This window comes from Poeciliopsis prolifica, unplaced genomic scaffold (genome assembly GCF_027474105.1).
Source record: "Poeciliopsis prolifica strain line A6 unplaced genomic scaffold, Auburn_PproV2 SCAFFOLD015, whole genome shotgun sequence".
NCBI lineage: Eukaryota > Metazoa > Chordata > Actinopteri > Cyprinodontiformes > Poeciliidae > Poeciliopsis > Poeciliopsis prolifica.
This window is the reverse complement of record NW_026562390.1, coordinates 7,172,877-7,195,597: the sequence shown is the minus strand read 5'-3', so window position 1 is coordinate 7,195,597 and position 22,721 is coordinate 7,172,877. Positions and strand designations below refer to the sequence as shown.

Here is a 22,721-nt window from a genome sequence, read left to right as displayed (position 1 = left end):
AGATTATCTTACACTGTTTGTAGATATTAAAAATCAATTTCATAAAAAAAGGGACTGCTACCTCCCCATATAAGTCATCATGGATGTTTGGAAGAGGTGTATTCTTATGAATGGACAGCAAACGGTAGCAAATGTTGCTGAGGAACATAGTACTGCTAGTGTTATTTATGTATGAAGTAATATTTCCAGTGTAGTATTGCTAATAGACTGGATTTTAATTAACATTGAAGTACTTGCACAATTTTGTGTTTGGCTCACTCTTTAAATTAATAAGTCAGAGTATTATCACTGTTTTATGTTAGCAATTTTTGCTGCTTAAGAGATTTAAATAATAAGACTAAAGTTCTAATGGCATACTTAGCTCCATTTTTACTTGTTAAACATAATCGATATAATTCACATCACTTGAAATTCAATAGGCATGACTGAATTTTTCCCAAAAATGACCATTTGAGCAGAGGACCTCTAGGGGCGCTGACGATTTATGACTTATTGGTTGAAATCAACTTCACAAGCAAGAAAAGTTTATTTTAAGGGATCGCTTGTGGAAATGAGAAGATTAAGATTGATTTATTCCTGACAGGGTTATGCAAACATTACAGGATCAGATGTAGTATTAAAGGATATCAGTACAGTTTATTGGTTTGAGCCATGAAGGCACACACCAGTTAGGATTAAGGAATAAATGTTAGACAAGTTTTAGGTTGAGGGAATAATGAGTATAAATTGACAATGCCTAATGTAACTCCCTGTGTTAATTAGTCTGTCGCTTATGGGGGTGTGTTTATTTTGACACCATTTCCGGATCATAAAGCCACTCAATTACAGCCGTTGGATCTGCCCTTCCTGGTATCCACAAAACAAGATAAGGGGGTGTTGATTTCTGTTGAACAAAGGCTGCATATTTTTCATTTTGAGCAAATGAATATTGTAAACAAAGTCCCTTTGATGTTTCTTTATTTATGTCCCACAGGATATACTTCAGATGTCCACATTTCATTCAGATTTCTTTATTCTTATAGAAACTTTCACTATTTTAGTGAAACATGCCCTCTGTAGTAAATGAAAAACACATGACTGAAAAAATCACGGGGCTCTTTATTTATTTATTTATTTATTTTTACAAGCAGACAGAGTAAGAAAATAAGAAGAAAAGAAACCTGTACTCCTTAAGGAGGTGTAGCAAGGATGTTTCCCACTGTGTTGCATTTCATTGCCTGCCATTCATTGTTACAGATCCTTCTTTTGGGGGGGGGGTTATTTAGAAAAGTGCAAGTTTTTTTTCTGTTGAGGTCTAGCTTAGTTTTTTGGTGGTATTGAAACTCCGCTTTTGCCAACAGGGCGTCAACCAGTCTACTCTTTTAGTGTAATTTCACAAAGTTAGAGCATACAGAGAGAAAAAGCTTTGTACAAAATCTCTTTGGATTTCTCAGCCACCTCCTGTATTTTATTCCCTCAAACTCACCCCACATATTTTCTGTATCATTTAGGTGTAGAAACTGAGATGAGGACAGAAGAAGATTGTTTTTATATCTAATAAATAATTTCTATGTCAAGTTGTTCATCAACATGAAAAACACAGTGAATACCCACTTTTAATTTAAGTGTAATACGTAAAATGACAATTGACCTTAAAAAAGCTACATCTGTTCACTTGCTTTCTCTCTAAATACTAAATTTATCAGATTAATTTGTGCATGGAAATTCATGCTTTTATTTTGGTGGAGATTTTTCCTGGGGAGAGGCCAGTCAGCTTGTCATTGCGATAAAGCTGCAGTCATTTTCATTGATTATGAAAATGTACTCAAGTATCTGTTTTCCTTTGTAATTTGAGAAGAATGATGCTTGCTCACACAGACTGTTGGGAGAAACAAGCCCACAGCATCACAGATCCTCCTCTGTGGATATGGGACACTTTTCCATATATCTATGCTTTTTTTTTTTTTTTTTTTTTACACCATATCCATTGTTGCTGTATAGCTCTCTAAACTTGAGACTCTTATATTCAAAACTTGAAAATTCTCCTCTGCAAGCCATATTTTTAATTCCAGTATTCATGTCACTTTTCCATGTTAGTGACTTTGTGTCTTTGGCAGCAGAGGTCAGTGGTGGTCACCCCAGCTGTCCCAGTGATTGAGGGGATTTTTATAGCCCTCCAGTTTCCACCAGCTATGCAAAATGTACTGCAGTGATCGCACTTGGGTGTTTGCCCTACAGGCTAGTTACACCCTCTCGTGATAACTTTACATTTTGCTATTTCTAAAATGAGCTTTAGCACATGCATCAATGGAGCCAGAGCTCCACCAGCTTCCATGTGTAGGTCAGTGGGCTATCAGGTCAGATACTAAGACTGGACTGCAGACTAATACGCACAGGTGGCTGCAGGGAGAGCTGACTAATGAACTTATGTTGCCAAGTCAGTGTGGGCCAAGGGTTCAGTTTTCCTTCTTTTCCAACCTGCTTTCATAAAGTACTTCAAATTGAGTTTCTCTTTTATTCACTTAGGTCTCCAAATTATTTTGTATACTGTTTTCTATGCCAAATCTCTGCTCTGTAGTATTTTATTCCAACAAACTTCATTTGAGTGTGAGATGTGAATGAGGTCATTCTTAAAGCTTTCCAGTCGATGACTTGTTTTAGTGTTAATGGCCTGTCAGTGACGCATTATGTGGCCATTTGGTTTGTGTATGTTGTTGCTCAGAGCTCATTCTTTCTGGAACTTTTCCTAGTGTGTGCTCACGATATGAAAACAAATTGTGTGTATTTGTGTGTACATGCAAAAGCAGAGCGAAATAACATTTTGTTCTCTCAAAGAATGATTCCTCGGGTTTTGGATTTCTTAGCCTTTCAGATGTTCTTCAGATTTATTTAGATTTTCAGATGTTTAAATCACAGTGACAGATTGTCAGAGCTTCCAAGGAAGTTAAAATAGAGGTAGGAAAAAACCAATGAATTAAAGAACCCAATTGTCATACAGCAACCTACTCATTATTTCTTAAAAACCTGCAAATTAATGAATTCTCAATACAGTGGCATATAATAATAGCATTTTATGCATAAGCAATATTTTGAATTGGAATTAAATTGTAGATTGTTTTGATAGTGCCACAGTTATTAGCATTCCTTGTAACTGAAGCATTTTTTTATTGAAGTTCTTAAAGTTTATCAGAGTATAAAGTTCAGAATTTCCCAACTTTAACATTAACCCTATTTAAAATACAAGAAAAGATGTCATTCAATATTGGCATATGTTTGTTGATATTTGAGGTAGAAAATATACGGTAAAATATTTGTGTGAAAATAATAATTGGGAAGCTCTTCTGCAATATAAACGACAGTGTGACATGAGCTTCTGAAAAACTTTCTGAGCAACTTTGATCCTTGTTCATTTCCCAGGTCAACATGACCTATTTTGTGAAATTCTTGTTTTCTCAAACTTAGTCATGTGGAGTCCTACATCATTTTCTCTTCCACTTAATACATTCTGTTTTTTGTATTTTTATTTTATTTTGTAAATACTGTATTTTTATGTATTATTCTGGTGGCTTATCGTCTTTCTTTCAAATTGTCCTTTAGGTAAACGAGTGGAACAAAAACGACGAGCGCCTGCTTGCTGCTGTGGAGCATGGCGAGGTGGACAAAGTTGTGTCCCTTCTCACTAAGAAAGGTGCCAATGCTGCGAAGCTGGACGGCGAGGGGAAATCAGCGTAAGCTTTCTTTTGATCATTTGCTTAGGTTTGATTTTGTTTGTCCTTTTAAGAAATCAACTCAGGAATCTCATTATACCAGGAAAAACATACCGCTATGTTTTAATGACTGTCTAATTAATGCACAAGAATCCCATTCTATTTTTTTTCTCATAGAAAGGAATTCTTCAGAGGGAATCATTTACATAATAAAAGACAGGGAGGGATTTGTGAAGAATGAGCATACAATGCTGAACTCAGCCTCGAAGAACTATCTGGAAGTCCTTTGGACTCAAGACTCTCAGTCTGTTTTTTTTTTTTTTTTTTTGTGTGTTTTTCTTTTTAATTAAGGAGTCAACAGAAATCTGCATTTCCAAGGTCACTAGCTTATGAAACCGCTTTCATGCTCCAACACACAACATGAAAAATGAATGAGCATCTCTAAAAATATGTCTTGAAACATCGGCCTTCATCCAGCTTACATTGCAGTATCAGGGAAGCTTGTTGCCTCGGCACTTGAGTTTGTTGATGACACAGAGCCGAGGTGTTCATATTTGACCTCTTTTTTTTTTCTTTCCTGCAGCGTGCTGAGCAGTTCACACAGAGCTAGGTGCATGGAAACAGGATCAGATGCAGTGAGAAACAAATATGCAGATTTTCATGAGCCGCTGCAAACACACAGCCTTTTCATTTCATGGCCAGCACTAATCCTTGACCTTTTGTCTATATCCGCTCAAACGGATGTACACTCACAATTTTGATACATCAACATTGATTGCGATGGTTTTGAACTGAACTTCTTTACAGATCACATAAACAGCATCTCTATGGTAATAGAACCTATTTGTAAGGCAAGCAGAGCTTGTTGTGTGCTTCTTTGTGTGTGTGCACATCCTAAGGCGAGGCAGGGCATGCACACTGGTTGTTTATTTCATTTTGCTCACAGAGGTGGAAGGGAATTGTATTGATTGACCTCTGCATATGTATGCCTCACATATTGCTTGACAGTTATCATTCATGGGCACGAGGCAGTATTTTAAAACTATCATTGGTCCAAAGAAACCCAGTGGAACCAGACCGTCAAAACTGTAGGTACACAGAAATTGTTAGTAGAATGTTTCCATATTGTTACAAATACCTCTCCTTTGTATTTCCTAAAACAGTGAAAGTACTTATTGATGCAACACACTAGTGAAACTTAATCCACTTATTTAAACCTAAAGATTTAATGTTGTAATGTGAGAGGTACTCACATGTGTTTTCTTTTAAATAACCTTCAATTAAAAAATGAAATCTGGTTCTTGAAGGTGTTCTACAAAATCTCTAAAGTTGAGGAAAATGCACTGGAGATTCATCAGAGGGGTATTCACGTCTGTTAACATGGAGAAAATGGCATAACATCTGAGAGGCATTAAGCGCTGATGATTTTAGGCTTTTCTTGTTAACTGAGCTCTTCTAAGACATTAATGCAGCTGAGCCACTGCTTTATCATTTTATCTTTGCTGCCAGGACTGCCAGCCTGCTTATCTGTGTACTGAGCTAGTGAGGTTTCTTTCTAGTCTGTCAAAAGCAGAAGCCCAGCTTTGTCCCACTTATGGGTCTACTTGGTTTGTATGAGCTGGCAGTTGTGAACGATCTATGCTGCTGTCAATGAAACAAAAATAAACAGGAATTAGGTTGGAGCGAGTTTGTTGTGAAATCTGCTAGGAGTTGCATGGCCCAGCCAGTGACACATCATAAATAAACCTGCAGCAGCTGGCCAGGTGACTCCGCCTCCTCCATATTGAGACATCTTTTATCTTCAACACACCATTGTTTCCAATGTCAGTTAAAAACACTGAACATCTGCAGTTTTGTCCAGGGTGGCACAAAATAAGACTTTTCCAGCAGTAAGAGCAATCACCATAGAGATCCCTATTTCATAGGCTTCTATTAATCACTTCGCATAGAAAATGAACAGACCTACCAAATCTATTCCTTTTAGGCCAACATTTTTCATAACAAAGAGCCATACATGACAGTATTTTTTTTACTGGTTAAAATCCATTCACGGTGTCTTCTCCATCCACTGTATTGTGACGTTGCTAGGTGTATTAGCGTCCCTGATCTGTGGCTCATCCTTACAGCCACACAACTGTGTTAACGTTCTTTTCATAAAAAACATGTTGCATCTCAGCATAAATTCTCAATACATTCTGAATGAATGCTATTATTTGGGTATTCCTCATTACCTTGATTTCAAGAAACCATTCAATAATTGTGTTTTTCTCTTGTTTTTGTTGTTGTGTTTTTTAGTAAATGTCAGTATCTTAATTTATTAAATTTGGCTTCATGGCTTCATGGACTAGCAATAAGATATCTTATTGTAAGAAACAGGATGAAAAATCTTTGTTCTAAAAGCTAAAGAGTGGGTTTCTAATTTAGACAAGTTGGAAAAAGCAAGATGATACTTTAAAGTTCAAAGAATTACTGATTCATTTTCTCTATCAAATAAAGCCACAGACTGAAGACAAGATGTCATATATATATATATATATATAAAACTAATTACAATTTGTATATTTTTAAATTAAGTCAGGCAATATGCATGTTTTTAAGAATTCCTTATTCTCTTTACACTGAATCTACAGTAACCAGAGTACTGCAGTCGATATGATTTCCATATGATGACTGAGAAATGTTTTGGTTCTGTTTCTACTGACAGCCGCTTCCCTGACGCTTACCTCATGTGTGTAAAACCGGCACCAAGCTGCATTGCTCACCGGCACGTGGCTGTAATGTGGTCCGTACCGTGGCTGAGACGTGCAGCTGCTGTAGATTCTGTTAGACGCGAATAGAAATAAAAATCGCAATGTTCCTTACGGAACATCAGACTTTTGTGTTACAAATGAGGTGTCATGTAAACATACTTGTTGTAATTCTGTAACTAATTTGTTCCTCGCGTTGGATTTGTGAACAGACTTCATGTAGCAGCTGCTCGTGGCCTAACAGAATGCCTCGCTGTGATGTTGGCTCATGGAGCTGACCTCTCAGTCACAGATGCTGCTGGTATGTACTGTAGTCACAAGTTACATTCTTGTAACTGTAGAAGAAAACTCTTAGAAAGAATTCACATTATTATCTCTATAATTAATTAATTCTGTCTTAACTAAAACATTTTCATGACTCTTTGTTAAGGTTTTACTCCCTTACACCTGGTTGCCAAAAACAATCATCTGGAATGTTGCAGGAGGCTTATTCAGGTAATGTTTAAAAGCCAAGGTTTTTTTTTGCTTTTAAGAAAACATAGTTTGTCGTAGAATAATAATGTTTATGACCTAGACTAAATTTATGTAATAAACCCTTTAAAACATTGTGTCAGAACAATTTCAGATTTGTCAATGGGTGTTTGGTGTGTGCTTAAAAACAAATTGAGCTTTATAACACTTTGCAAAAGTATTCGAACCAACTGTTTACCCTTTTTTCATATTATAGAATCAAATTTCTGTTTATTTTATTCAAATTTTCAACACAAAGTGGTGCATATTTATAAAGTATAATAAGTGAAGCATGGTTTTACAACTATTTGTACAACAAAAAATAAGGTTGCATGTATTTGCATTCAGACCAAAACAACACTTTGAACCAGCTAATATATATATATATGTTACAGAAAAGCTGTAGACAAAGTATCATAATTTTCCTTCTACTTATGCTATTTTTTAGTTGGTCCATCACATAAAATACCCAAAAGTGCATGCATTTTCTAATTGTAATGTTAGAGAATTTGAGTGTGATGAATACTTCTGAATGCACTGTTAATTCTAGGTTTAATGTCAGCAAATATAAGCATCATCTGACATTTTCTAACATCAATTCTGCATTGCAGTCTAAGAACATAACAAAATGTATGAAAGATCTGAACCAAATGAAGCCTTTTGTCTGAATTGTCATTTTGCTGCCATGGTGCTTGAAACCAGACAGTTTCAGGGCTTAATTTCTTTATCCTGCTGAATGTGTGTACAGATCAGTAGGTCAGGAGGACAGAAAGGCAGTAACACACATTATTCCCACTCTCATCTGCTGACTTGACTACCTCATGACAGTCTGCAGCATCACCTCAGCACACACTACCCTGCCTCCTTGCTCAAACTAGAGTCTGCTGCATAGCAGATGTCTTGAATGCTCTTTCTGTCAGATTTTGTAAACTACCAACTACTTGCTGTTCACAATTTATAAAAACAGTTAACTAAATGAAAGGCCAAATGTAACAAAAAACAAGGCACATTTTTTTGTTGTTGATATTTTTCAGTGTTTTAGGAAGAAACAATAGCTAAAAACGCAGCATGTCCACTTTGAAATTTTGCATTTGCTAAATGGCTCCCTCTTCTCACTCCAGAGTAAATGTCCTGTTGATCCAGTGGATAACTCAGGAAGAACTGCTCTGCATCATGCTGGTAGGTAACTCAGCAGCCTGAGAGTTAATTATACAGAGGAACCTTTATATAGACTTGGTCTGAATGTGGGAATGTTTCTTGGAGGATTAACTTTAAGCTGTAATTTCATTTGGATAAAATTCATCCTCCATAATTGGAATTAAATGATACAGAGTTTCTTTTCATTTGATCCTCAGCTGCTGGTGGGAACGTCCAGATTGTTCAGCTGCTGTGTGAACTCAAAACCTCCATCAACCAAAAAGATATAGTATGTATTTTATGACCTCCTCTGCTCTATCTAACCCTCACTTTCTTTTTCTTTCCAACAGAATTAAAATGTGATGTGACACTGTCATCACATTTGCTACTTTCTAGCTAGAGAATGGTTTAAGATCTTAGTAAGTGCATTGGATCCAATTCCCTTTAATTAAATGAAAATAGGTCTGGAAAACCTAGAACATATTTGTATTTTAACAGTTGATCAAACCAAAAAATGGAAATCCATCTTTGCTTTGTGTCTCATCAAAGGAATTGGATCCCTAGGGGCAATGTGACGGGGCAGGAAAATGCATAGTTCTGAAACTGCAACTGGTGAAAAACTTTGGTGCATACCTCGGTAGTGCTAACAGGCGCTCTCCTACGGTGCGCCTCTTTGTTCATTTCTAGACTATGTTCAGAGAAAGAAAACATTGACATATGTAAATTAGCTGCAGTGTGCTTCACTAGAAGGGAGCCTCGTCAGCCAACATTTCCTCTCATTTGTCATCTGTTTGAAGATTAATTTCTGTGTGTGTGCTTAAGGTAGAAGGTCAGAGTTCTGTGGGAACTTATGGTGCAGACATGTGGTCTCCATTGCAGTGACAGACCATGTCTGTGGTTTTTATCCAGCTGGGAAGTGAAACCATGAAATGGCATGTGTGTTTGTGTATGTGTTTAAATGAGAGATGGGGGGAAAACAAGTTGATTTCCATTTTATTATGCTCTTTTCTGGTTTGTTTGACATAAACTCATAGTATATTATGACACCCACTTATCTGTCATTGAATTTAAATGTAAATTTGATCATTTATGTCCGGTTAAAGCAGATGTTAGCCATGGTTTTATACATAAAAGTTCTAAGTTTTATAAAAAAAACATAGTTCCTCTCTTTGTCACAACGATTCAGGACTTTGAGGTGAATTCATAGCAGGTATTTTTAAATAGAACTGTAATCTTGCTATAAGGATTACATGCAGACGTAAGTCTAGTAAAACTGCTAGCAATTAATCATTAGCCTTCACTAAAATTTGTTTTTCGAAGGCAGCCATATTTCTACTTCTGTCTTCTGTTAAAAACCAAGAGAAATCATAACGTCATGTTCGCTGAAGATCATTTACTTTTCCAGCCATAATTATCTGCAAATGTGTATGAGCAGTTTGAGCCTCCCTGTCTGCTGTTAGTGCTGGTGAACCGGTCATCTGGAATACAAAGTTTTTAATGCTGAACAGAACATGCCAGCTCTTTGGCCTGGGGCATACGTCACAGCTGTATCATATTGCTGTACCTGGATTTGACTTTAATGAACACACAGTGCAAAGTGAAATGAAACAGAGAAACATCTGGCCAGTCATACATATTTGAAAAGCAACTGCATAAGTTAAACAAACAGAAACATTAATCGTTCTTTGTCAAATTCAGTTGATGAAACTATATTTTAAGGCTTCTTTAGCTTTATAGCTTTTTAATAGAGTGTATAATAACATCTAGTTTGCCTTTAGAGGTAATTTATAAACCTCAGCATTAGTATGAAAAACGCAATCTGTGTTTGGGATTTTATGTTGCACCTGCACTAAGCTGTACTACCTTCATTTGCACAACTAGTTTTTATGTATGATGGCCTATGTTTTTGTGTTTCTTGAAGACATTTTTCCTCTCATCCAAAACCCTTTTTCAGGTATAATTGCTGTTCATAGGATAGGAACCTATAGTTTCTAATTAGAAACATATGGAGTACTCATTTAATGTATGCTAATCATGTGTCACATGGTCAGTATTGTAAATGATATTCCTCGTGGAATAGTGCAGAATGTTTTTTTACTGCCAGTACTTTGTAGTTTATTGGTATTTACTATCTAGCAATGATTCAGTGTGAGGTTAAAGGTCTTGTCAATTTGGGGGTTGAATGACAGAGTGGCAAACTAAATAAAACATTACTGACTTATGGAAATATGTTAAAGGGATATTCTGCAATTTAAAAAAAACAGATTATCTCTTACTGGATTTATGAAAGCCTAACTTCATGTGAGAAACAGAAAAAAGAAACCTTTTAAGAAGTCTGAAACTCTTACAAATTAGATTCCGTTAAAATGATCAAACGCCAAAATGTTCATAGCATTTCTTGAGGGAATAGCACAGCATAAAAATCATTTTAATAGTTGTCCTGAATCCAGATCAAGTTAAGCTTTGAGGTAAGCATTTTTAAAGCCTCAGAAACTGATCCAGTGTTCAGTTACTGCCTCTATTTCTCTCATCGGCTTCCTTAAGCTTTACACTTTTGCCCAAATGTGGGTAATTTGTCAGAGAGAATGCCTCCAAGTTATGAACATAACTAAACTTACACATCTAGGCCAAATAACACACCTGTATAGTCATACACACACACACGCACACACACACACTTAATCTGTTGCCCAGAAAAGGACAAAATAATTTTTGCCGTTTGGTTTCCAAAGTAGCTGCAACACAATCTGGGCAGAGCCGACAGGCCTGCTAAAGTCTTTAACAGAGCTCCAAAAAAACCCGAACATAGTTTTGTCCTCTTTGGTTTGTGGAAACAGCAGCAGCCTTGTAATATAAAACACCCAACTATGCTGACGTGGTTTGCTGTTTCATGTAGTTCCTTTGCTTGTTGGTCTGGGCCTCTTTTTGAAAATCATGTTTCAGGGTTATTAGAAATTGCCATTGGAAGGATAGTTATTCAGATATTTTGGTTTTGGAACTCTTCATGTGTGGATAAGAGTTTTTTTTTTGTTGTTGTTTTTAAATAGAACTTGGTGAAACATTTGTGATTCTAGACTCCATTTTACAAACATAGGAAACCAGCTTTCTTCAAATTTTGTAGTGTTGATAAATAAAATATGTATCCAATCCAAAGTGGGCGCTATCTTCCACAATCTAGTCTGTTGAAGATAGCCAGAAAAAATTGTTGAGATATTCAAATATGTCAGAAATCTTGCCTCTTTTAACCATGTTGGCCTCTACGTGTGAGTAAAAACAACCATTCAGCACAGGGCTATATTTAAATGGTAGATTGGGGTTAGAATCTGTCAGTCCAGGTGAAAAAGGTGCTACAATTTATGAAATACTGCTGCTGTTAGTCAGCTCTGACAGCTGTGTGTTAAATTCTGCAGAACCCACTCATTAAAGTTGCAGCTTTGCCATTTTGGAAGTTTCTCCCTACAAGGATTGACATGTTATTGAGAGACATATGGTATTCATTGAAAAATACCCAGCAGCTAATGACTAAATTACTATTTCTATACAACCACATAGAGGACTAATTAAAAGTTTAATACACCTAACTATTTACTATTTAGTACAACTCTTTTCTGTCCTTTGCTAGACAAAATAATAGAAAAATTACTCTTTGTTTTGTGAAAAATATGTACATTCCTGAGCTTATGAACTAGTCTTTGTTCTAATAATTTCAGGATATGCTAATTCAAATAATAACACAAAAGTTTAAGGTGTCAAAATTTAAGGTTGAACAATGTCCAGACCATTAAAGAAAACAGAACATTTGACATGCAATTTCTGTGATATTCATTTACAACAATAGGTCACATTGATTCTTTTTCACATAGCTCTAAGTTTTCTCACCACACAGACAGTTGACATGCTCATGACAAAGATCACAGCTTTGCGTTGTGCACAGTGGTTTATAGATGTCTGTGTTTAGCAGTTGAAATCTATAATATGTTGAGTACAACAAGGTTCAATGTTTACAATGTTTGTCTGTATCGAAGGATGGCCTCACTCCCTTGATGCTGTCAGCCAAACACGGTCATCCTGAGGTGTGCAGCACTCTGGTAGACTGTGGTGCTGAAATCAACACTCCTGACAACTGTGGCAGGTAAAGAAATAATAACACTCACTTGGAAGCAGCTATGTCCATTTTCTTGGACATAGCTGGATGTTTTCATTTGTATTTACAAGGTCTGTCCATGTTGTAGGACTGCTTTGATGCTTGCAGCTGAATCCAACGCAGTAGCTGCGGTAGAGGTTTTAGCTCAGAAGGGAGCAGACCTGTCCGCTGTAGATTCAGATGGCCATGATGTTGTACACTATACCAAGATGTTGGGCAGCTCTGAAGCCAAGACTGCCCTCTTGGCTGCTCTGAACAGACATCCACTTTTGGGTAAGACTTAAAATTAAATCGACTTTTCACAGAAAAATACACAGGCAGTGTAAATACAGTATTTCAACTACAATTTTTAATTTAACCTGCCTTAATTGGTATTTTACTTTAAATAAAACCAAAATTTAGGTTTCAAGCAAGATCAGGAAACAGATTTTTGCAAAGGTTTCAACAATATAGTAACACTGCCATCTACTGTTATACTGTTGTTACTGTTAGTGTTTCTAGTATGATTTATTGAAGTGTTCGCTTAAACTTTTAGCTCTGGATGCCAGAACTCTGAAATTTTTGACCCCAGCCCCTGGTTACGCAAATAAGCATTTTTAATAAGCCAAGTATACATGGGCATAATGTCGACAAAAACATCCTCATCTGTAGAGGATCTCACTGTCCTATGCTTTGTGACTTCTCTACATACTGCACTTTCTGCTCATGTTTTCAAAATGCTCATTTGTTGTTTTTATTGACCCCCCTGACAGATTCCAAGTCTCCAAGAAGTCCTCAGGTAAAATATCTGTGACATTTAACGTCTGCTCAGCTACACTACAAAGCTACTAAAATATTTGAACGTGCATAATTATCAAGCACAAGTGATAATCTGCTTGCTCTAACCTACCTCGAAACACTTCAGTGCTACACTGATTATGACTTTCTTATAAATGAAATTTTAAAGCTTACAGAATTGTTGTGCGATTGTAGAGCTTATATTTACATCTGAATTAAGGGTGTAACTTTGTGTTGCAAGCTGGTGGGGAGGAGGAGGAGCGTGGAGGTTTCTAATGGTTATGCTACTTCCTATTTGATGATTGCTCTGAATATTGCCATGTTCTACAAAGAAATGATGCAATGATGTTCTGGGAAAATGTAGAAAAACAGGCGGCTCCATTATTTTTCTTCTCAGTCATTAAGGTGAGCTTAATGTTAAGGTCACCGTGCATAACCCGTTGCCATGGCAGCCAATACACAGCCCTGTAAGCCCAGAGCAAAGATTACGTTCAAGTGCACGAGGAATTAAAACTAAAAAAAAAAACAACACAAAAACATTTCCCACACAAAAAAAGTAAAAGCACCAAACAGAGATTTATGTTTTTTAATTTTCATTTTGCGATCATTAGGAAGGAACACTCACAATGGTTGAAAAGTTAACTTAAATACCTGCAGTGCCAGAAAATGTAGGTTACCTTATTTTTGTGTTAATTGAACCGAAATACTCCGAACTGCACAGCAGCAGCACATGTTAAGCTAGCATAGATAACCGACTCCCCACTTCCTTTATAATTAAATCTTTTTACTGACCTGTCAAATGTGATCCCTTTGGACCTCGTTATCTAGCAGGATTGACAATATCAAAACTACTCGTTCCTTTTTCAGATTCTTTGCTTGATTGTGTCATTTCCACCTCACTGATATTCCTGATTGAATGTAAAACAATGGCGCATGTAAGGCACTGCCGCTCACAGTAAGTCCAATCCACTAGATCAGTGAGCGAACTTGCCATTTACGTTTTACAAAGCATTAACTGCTTGTTAATGCTTTGAATACAGCGCACAGCTGCTGCCGAGTTACTGTCTGCACACAGATGCAGACACATAAAGAATAAAAAGAAGGAAATATTGGTGGGGACTGCCCCCATCAGGCTAAGGTTGGTGGGTATGTCCACACCTGTCCTTCAGGAAGTTACGCCTATAAATATGTAAGTTTCACTTTCTGAAATGAGTGACAAAAAAAATGCATCGCCTCCTGATTTTTCAGAATGAAACTTAAAACGTGTTTGACCATTCTTCTACTAACCAGCACTGAATCCCACCTCTGATTTTTCTTTCTCCTTTTGTCAATATCTGTCTGATTCTCCTACTGGCTTCTTAGCATGATCAGGTAGCTAAGCTAAGTGATGAGCGGATCACAACTCCCAAAAAACGAAAAGCACCTCCACCTCCTAATAGCCCACTGCAGGTAAATGCATGTCTTTCTGTGCATGTCTGAAGTGAATTAATAAAATAAATAATGAATTACTGTCATTGATTTGTTGTTGTGTTTCCTGTTCTGTCCCCCTTTCTGTTTTCTCAAAGCAATCCAGCTTGTTGTTGTTTTATTTGTGTTGCTACTGCCCATCATATTAGAAAAACTAGTTATTAATGATGAAAATTAATTTTCAGCCCAGCTTAGAGCTTCTCTAAAACTCAGATGGTTTTATACAGTTAGTAGAAATGAATCCTAAATGTATGTATCTGATCGTCCTTCAGAGTTCTGGACCCTCCTCTCCTTCTGCTGTTACTCCTACCAGCACTCCTGCTTCCAACAAAGGTGACACTCCAAAGAGATTTAACTACAAGGTAGGGCTAAACTGAAAAGGTTGTGCTAAGAACTTTCTGTTTTTTTAATTTATTGTTTAATGCCATCAAAGTTATTTGTACCTCTTCAACATTTCACATTTTCTCAGTCTATTTGATTTGAAATTTATGTAAAAAATCAACACCAAGTATCAGATATCTGTGAAGCAGGAGGAAATTAAGCCTGGCAAAAGTTTTTCCATTTGTCTGTTCCCCTTCTTTGCCACAACCCTTCACTTCTGTCTCCTCCCCACATTGCAAAGGAGGACGAGTTTACAGGATTACCACTGAAAGAGGTTGAGAAGCTCCATGAAGAGAGAAACATGTTGCTGGAGACAATCAAAGACCTGAAGCAAACGGTGGAGACGGTGACCGTTCCTCAAATGGAGGTGAGGGTAATAATGATTAACAAACGGACTGTGTGGGGCGAGTTTACTTTGCTTCTGGGCAGCTTGTTGGGTGAATGAGACTGTAAGAGCTAAACAAAGAATGACATCATTGCAGCTCCAATAATACACAGTGTAGAGAACTACAAACACACACTGAATGTTTATTAAACCATACACTTGGCAGCTATATCTCGTAATGCCTTCTAACTGGATCAAGAATTTTCATTGAGTTTTAAGAATATTTTGACATTATTCACCACATCAAATGACTTTTTGACATAAACTGTTTTAAAGATAACCTTCAAAAAACAATCCTAGTTAATTTGTTTTTGTCATTTTTGTTTCATTTGAAGTTATTGTTCTAAGTTTAGTATGTTTCCGACTTATCCGCCTTCTTAAAAGGAGGTCTAAGCTAAGCTTACAACATGTCACAACTTGTGTTGTTTTCCTGACGATACCTGGAGGTCCCTAATGCTACCTTTATGCGTCTCTTTGGCATGTGAATATATGTGTTTGTTGGCAGGTCGAGCACACAGCGTCTGCAGCTCTGGTTTCTGCTCTGCAAGCCAGGATTACTGCGCTTACTTTGGAAAACCAGGAGCTTGCAAACAAACTGAAGGTATGTGTGTCTTTGTTGCTTACTTCCATGTTTAAGTGGTAAAGCCTGAATAGATTCACCAAATTTACTCAGTTTTAAAGTGTATGATGTCACTGTATTTATAGGTAGAGAATAACGAAAGCAGCCACAAAGTAGCATAACCAAACGAATTGCTCAAGATCCTTCAAACCAGCCCTAAAAAGGAATTTTGTAACATGAAAGATTTGGTTGTTAAAATACCTATAGGTTATAGAAAAAATGTTAAATCCATCAAAAGCAATGGATATGTATATGTATGGAGCCAAAATATCTTTAAAGTTAGGGTAAGGATTAAGGTAAGCATTTGTTGGTAAACATTTAAATTGAAAGGGAAACTTTGATAACTTTTGATGGCCTCAAGAGAGACACATTTTCTGAATTATTCTCTGAATAAATTTATGAAATAACTGGAATTTCTTCTGTCATTTTTGCAAACTGCCCAGCTTGTTCATCTTAGAAAGAAATGTTTGAACAAGTTATTTTTCCCAATTTCTGAAAAGTGTTTTCAAACTTTTCCCTACTCAATTATTTATGTTTATCGAACCTTTCCAGTTTGGAAAAAAAAACATGTATAACATTAAAAGTCTTGTATAATTTTTCTTTCTCAAGACTTTCAATGTTTTTGACAAAACCGAATATTCAAAAAGCATTTTGTGCATTTGTATTGATCCTTCTGAGTTTAATACAATTTAGAACCACTAAACTCAGACTCTACTCTACACAACCATTCCATTGTAGTTTTGGCTATATGTCAGGTTTTTCTGGCCATACAGATTTTCTTACAGGATTTCTATTCATCAGGATGATGTGCAGTGTTGTTGTTCTGTCACACATAGGCCCAAGGGTAAAACTAGGAGATATCCTGTTGACAGATTCTCCCACCTGATGGTTTCACATCTCTTCAAGAGTTATCTTAGGCCTTTTGGCTGCTTCTTTGTCTGCTTTGTCACTCTAAATAGGTTGCCATGTTTAGGCTTGCAATAATCTTTCCTGTGTTGGATGGTGAATTGAACACATTTCTGGTAGATGTCCAAAGCTTTGGATATTGTAACCTAACCCATAAACAGCTCCACGTTCTGCTGAATGTGTGAAATTTGTTAATGATTCTGTTTGTTCGTTGATGTTCCCCAGCAAAACCCCATAGCTTTCACTGAACATCTCTATTGTTTCTGATTTTACATTATGCAGAGTGGAATTTTACCAACTAGATACTCAGCCTGATGAGCAACAAGAGCTGATTATAAAATCTACACTGCAGATGTATTATTTTCCTTCCACTTCACAATTTGGTGATTCTCTAAAGTCCACAACCACAAACTCTTTTGAGTTTGTGGAAAAACTGTTCAGAAGGGATAAACAGTAAAATGTTGCACACCCGAGGTGAATCTGAATACTCCACAGTCACTGAAATCCCCCCAAAGAAACTGCACAGTTTGATCTGTGCTTCACCTGAGTGATTTGAAGGAGATTTTTAAAGAAATTTGAAATGATGTTCATTAAAAATAAAAATAAAAAAACACCATCTAGTCTTTTTAGCATGGGTTTTGAAAGACACTTTAATGGTTTACACGAGCCTGGTGTTGCTTCTGAACATGAGAAGACTCAGCAAATCAGGTTTCACTACTGTTTTTAATGCTTTACATAACATGTAATGTGTTCATTTAACAATGCATTATGCATTAGTATTTATTAGTTTATTTGTTTTTTTTACTTTTTAAAATTTTATTCATTTGCCATTTTATTTTACAATATACTTTGATTTGAATCAAAAATCAAACTTTTCTGCTTAAAGTTTAACAGTTTTGGTTATACAAAATAAATAAGTAATTCCTGAAAATGCTTCAGATAATACTTGCAATACAATTATTAACTTTCCTTTTCAGTTTACAAAACAATATATCTAAAAATCCATGATAATAATTAAAAAAAATTCCCCAAAGAGATTAGAATAAATAATAATCATAACTTTTTACTCTTATGTTCTCTCAACACACAGAGACTTCCTTCCCTACCAGGAAATGAGCTAACGGAGAACAGTCGTCCGGACAGCATGGCCTCCAACTCCTCCTTCCATTCCACACAGGATGAGTTTCATTCACCGGCACAAGTAGCCTCTACAACTCAGGTGGAAGAGGGAGAGCATCCCATTAAACTACAGGAAGAGGGGGGTGAAGGTGGGAGCCAGGAGGAAATCAGGATTTTGAAACAAGCACTTGAAAGCCTTCAAATAAAGCTGCTTGAAACCAAGAAAGAATACTGCTTGCTTCAGGCTCAGCTGAACTCTGACAGACAGAGACAAAGAGATGAGGATGGAAGTGTTGGAGAGAAAAAAAGGGAGGAAGAGTTGATGGAAAGTTTAGCAGAGCTGCAGGCAAAACTGACAGACACTCAAGAGAGATACCATCAAGCTATGGAGGAAGTGGAGGATCTGAAAGCACAGATGGGAAGGGGAGAAGAAGAGTTCACAGAGAAACTAGAGGTGAAGAAACTGGAACACGAGATAAAACAACTGAAGGGCGGCTTGTCCAGTTGGAGTCAGAAAAAGATGAAACGGCTCAGCGAATCAGACCGATGGAAGAAGCGCTGCAGAGGACGGAGGAGGAGAGGCGGACAGCAAAGGAAAAAGAACAGAGATCGGCGCAGATCGAAGAGCTTTACAAGGAGGCACAAGAGGAAGTCAGAGTGCTCCAGGTAAAAACAAGATCTACAAAGTAGAAAAAAGAAAGAGGTCAATTGTCTTATTTTAATTTTTAATGTAATTTTTTTCAAGTTACATAAACTGTGCCATTATCTCAGTTTGCAATCTCCTAATTGCTGTTGCATAGGAGGCCCTGAAGGGAACGGTCCCCGTCGAAGCCGCAGCCAAAGACTTTGAGGAGATGAAGTCTGATTTAAATGAGGTCATTGCTGGCCAGCAACAGCGCTTGCTGGAGCTGTCACACTCCTACAGTGAAACCAAAAGCCAGCTGATTGCCGCTCAGAAAGAACTGGCCGAAGCCCGAGCTGAGAAACCCTCAGCCTCAGCCGACTCTTCAGAGCAACAAGTCCAGATGCTGAGCAGTAAAGTGGAGGAGCTGCAGACTTTGCTCGCTGAGACTGAGAGGAAGCTTTCTGCTGCTCAAGAGGACATCACACGGCTGAGGCAGGAGGCCGAGGCTCAGACACAGAGCTCTGTGACCCTCACCGACCACACACAGGTTGTGTCATCTCTGGGAAATGCCATCAAGGAGCTGGAAAGTGACTTGGAAACCCTCAGAGAACAGCTGCATCAAAAGACAACACAAGTGGAGGCTTTTCAAAAGAGGTACGGAGAGAAACGTTAAAAAAAAGGAGGGGAGGTAAAAAATTATTTTAACTGCTATGCGCCACACTAACCAGTTAGAAATACATCAGACTATCCCTTTAAGATGGTCTTCCAAAACAAGGTTTTGATTGCTATGCATAATCTACCAACTGAAGAAGCACATGAAGCCTGATTAATTTTCTTGTATTTCTGTGTCACACAGGCTGAATGCAGAGCAAGACGTTACTTCGGAAGATGCAGTTCCCCGCCTGGAACATGAGACCATGCGGGAGCAGCTGGAGAGTGAGGTGAACCATCTGACACAGCTCCTTCAGGCAGCCTTAAGGAAGCAGGATGAGATGGCTCTGGAAGCAGCGGACGCCTGGCAGAAGGTAGCAGGAAAAGAAACAAAGACATCCACATGAGAGCATTCATTGTGCCTCCATGCTTTCCTGATATAACTTCTCATGTTGAACTTGTCCCTTTCTTCCATCCTTTAGGCCCGAGATAATCGTGCAGAGAGGGAAGCTCTGCAGGAGCTCTTGATGTCACGGGAGAAAGAGAACCAGACTCTGACCTCCAAACTTGCTGAGGCACAGGATGCGGTGTGTCAACTCAAGCAGCTGGTAGAAAATCACGTGGCATCAGAAAGAGAAAAGAACAAGAGGGTCAGTAATTATCTGTTTATCTGAACCATCTGCTTCAGAAAATCAGTTCAAAGAAAGCTTAATCAGAAACTATAAAAGTAAGAATTAACTATTGGAAGTTTCTGTTATCTTATGCTAGATTTCCTTTAGCTGCATATGTAGTTAAACAAAGCTCAATCAGAACACTTTTTAGCTTCTTTGTTGCTTTATAATGTTTATTGTTATATAAGTTTTTGCTTTTTTTCCATCTTCAGATAGATGACTTGTCTCGTGAAGTAGGCAAACTAAAGGAAGCCCTGAACAGCCTATCACAGCTCTCCTACACTTCCTGCTCCCCGTCCAAGAGGCAACAGCAAAACCAGCAGATGGAGACGCTTCAGCAACAGCTAAAGCAACTTCAGTACCAGCTAGCTGTAAGATTCATTTTAAATCATACGTATCAAGTCACCATCAATCCTAATATTTGTTCCTGTGGCGTAGCTGACCTACGTTTTTACCTTGTGTTGCCTCTGAAGGAATCAAAGAAGCAGCATGATGAAATAGTGTCAGTCTACAGGATGCATCTTCTCTATGCGGTTCAGGTAAATCAGTTAATATTTTTAATTTTTAATAATTGCACCCAGTGCCTGCAATCTTTCAAATCAGTTTTCAAAAATCTGGATTATTCAATATCCATTAAACAATGTTGACATTTTGGCATAATGTAGAATTTGATTGAAATATTGAAATGCATTTGAGTATGGAAATTAGTTGGCTACTTAGCTTACTTACATCCATAATTTATTTAAATTAATAGTTAGGGAAAAGGCATTGAGAAATTTTAACCTGGAATTTTTTACATGAAAACTGTGAAGAAATATTTGTGGTAACATTTAGACCTCAAAAGGTTGTTAAGCTGCAGTATTGTAGAAAAGGTCACACGATTCTTTGGAGTTTTGATACTTTAAAACTTTAAAATAAGTTAACCAGTTAACAACGGAGCTTGTGCTGTCTCTCTCAGGGTCAGATGGACGAGGACGTCCAGAAAGCTTTGAAGCAGATATTGAAGATGTGCAAGGCGCCAAGTCAAGCCAAGGAGGCCTGCTAAGAGTCAGCTGGGAGTCTCCACAAAAGCACATTTATTTTTAGTTTGAACACACATTGTGCCTGTTTATAAGCCCAGAGTATTTGCTTATAAGGAGTTGGTTTACAAGTATGTGTTTATTGCCTTTGCTAAGGTCATTTTGAACCTTTAAAGCCCTCTGCTCCACATACATGAAAGTTTTTTCTGTCAATGGATGACTCGCCTGGGAAAGCACACCCATCAGAAGCCACATGTGAAAGGAATTCAGCCAGGTGTTAGTCTGTAAAGAATAGGCATCAGTTGCAAAAATAAAGTATTCAACTATTTTTTCCAAGCAACCCTTGATGTCTTTTAAAATTTATTCTGCCAGGTTCCCGCATTTAGAAAGATTTCTTTTGAATCCCAATTGTATACAAAAGTAAAACTGGATGGAGCAGCCCCCATATGCAGACCGGTTCAAAGCAGGTGCAAATAGTAGCATTAAGGTTGTAAACACAGATGTGGAAGAAAAACTGTGTAAACTGCTGTTTACAAACTGATCTTCAAAGCTGCCAAATAAAAGCATGAATAAGGATTTTGAGCAATAATAATAGATACAGAAAGGGTCTGGTTGTGCTAAAACCATCGATTTGGGTTTTTAAATGTGTCTTCAGTGTGACACAAACAATGCTAGAATGTAGAAACAGCCTCACTGACATTTTTACTATCAGAAGTCCCACGTTTTTATAAAATAATTTGCTCATATCTGTCCAAATTGCAGAATTTACATTATTAGGCAGCCTGAACAATTAATGGAGCTACACTGAAAAGAGTGAAAATGAAAGCATGTGTACCCTGTTTCAGTACTTACCTACAGAAAAAGCTCAATTCTTCCCAAAATAGTGACAAAAAAATGAAATACTTCCCAAGTTACTGTACTGTAACTGTATGAGGGTTGTACTTATGAGTTTTTCACGTGACTGATTTTATTTGTAACAAAGCACTATTTGTTGTAGTTGTTTCTAAACTGTAGATCTTTCTATTGTCATTCATATAATAGACTTTAACTGTTGTAGGAAAGAAAAACATTTCACTTGTGACAAATGCTCAACTGCGCATTTGATATTTATATGTTTTTATCTTGGTTTAGTTTCCATACTGTTTTGTCTTGTTTGCAGACTTTTTTTTTTTTACTTGAAAACCATTGAAAGCATGTTGGCTGGAAATGATTGGCTGAGTTCTGCCATGTGCCTGTAAATCATCAAACTTCTTTTTAACATCTCAATTATTTATTGACATTCACCCAATTTTATTTTGCAGTTCCCTTGTTTGAACCAACGATCATCTGTAGGTACACATTAAGTTCATTGTTTTCATTCTGCACTCCTTTGCCTTAGCACTGATCTTAGGGAGGCCACATTTCTACTGAAAAGCGTTTTGTCTGTTCAGTGACCGATTAGCACTGACATGATTTTGTTTGGGTGAGTCTCTCAGGTAACCTTTTACACCTGACTGAGATGTTTGACAGATCTTATATCTGAGATTGTAGGAGACAAACTTCTTGGCTTTATCCCTCACGTTTTGTACCAGGAAAGGGAAATCCGAGAAACTTTGTTGTTTGGTTTACTAACGGTTTTGTAGTGACAAGAAAAAAATTGTTTACCATCCACTTTATTAAATTTTAAAGATAAGCCGAGTTATTTTTCTGTGTCTGTTATATTTGCCACCTGTCATGGTTCAGATTAGTCAACTGATACTTGGAAGCAACATGAACATGCAGGATTTAATACAAGCTAAATGTAGCTTATATTACCATGGCTACTTTTTGAGTCACTGTCATTACTTTCTCAAACATGAAAACATTTGTGTACTGTCGACACACAAACCCCTCCGTGT

General features: G+C 37.2%; 1 protein-coding gene across 1 annotated transcript in view; it reads left to right on the top strand.

Moving 5' to 3' along the window:
• The window catches only part of rai14 (retinoic acid induced 14), a 38,011-nt gene extending 15,490 nt beyond the window's left edge, over window positions 1-22,521 (top strand). The window contains 20 exon segments of the mRNA XM_055040383.1: window positions 3,577-3,707; window positions 6,646-6,734; window positions 6,864-6,928; window positions 8,065-8,122; window positions 8,299-8,369; window positions 12,106-12,212; window positions 12,313-12,497; window positions 12,977-13,002; window positions 14,364-14,450; window positions 14,741-14,830; window positions 15,091-15,216; window positions 15,740-15,835; window positions 17,850-18,369; window positions 18,372-18,544; window positions 18,679-19,157; window positions 19,360-19,528; window positions 19,637-19,804; window positions 20,038-20,196; window positions 20,299-20,364; window positions 20,784-22,521. Coding sequence (XP_054896358.1) covers window positions 3,577-3,707; window positions 6,646-6,734; window positions 6,864-6,928; window positions 8,065-8,122; window positions 8,299-8,369; window positions 12,106-12,212; window positions 12,313-12,497; window positions 12,977-13,002; window positions 14,364-14,450; window positions 14,741-14,830; window positions 15,091-15,216; window positions 15,740-15,835; window positions 17,850-18,369; window positions 18,372-18,544; window positions 18,679-19,157; window positions 19,360-19,528; window positions 19,637-19,804; window positions 20,038-20,196; window positions 20,299-20,364; window positions 20,784-20,870 — 2,952 coding nt within the window. The 3' untranslated portion in view covers window positions 20,871-22,521.
• The last annotated feature ends 200 nt before the right edge of the window (window positions 22,522-22,721 follow it).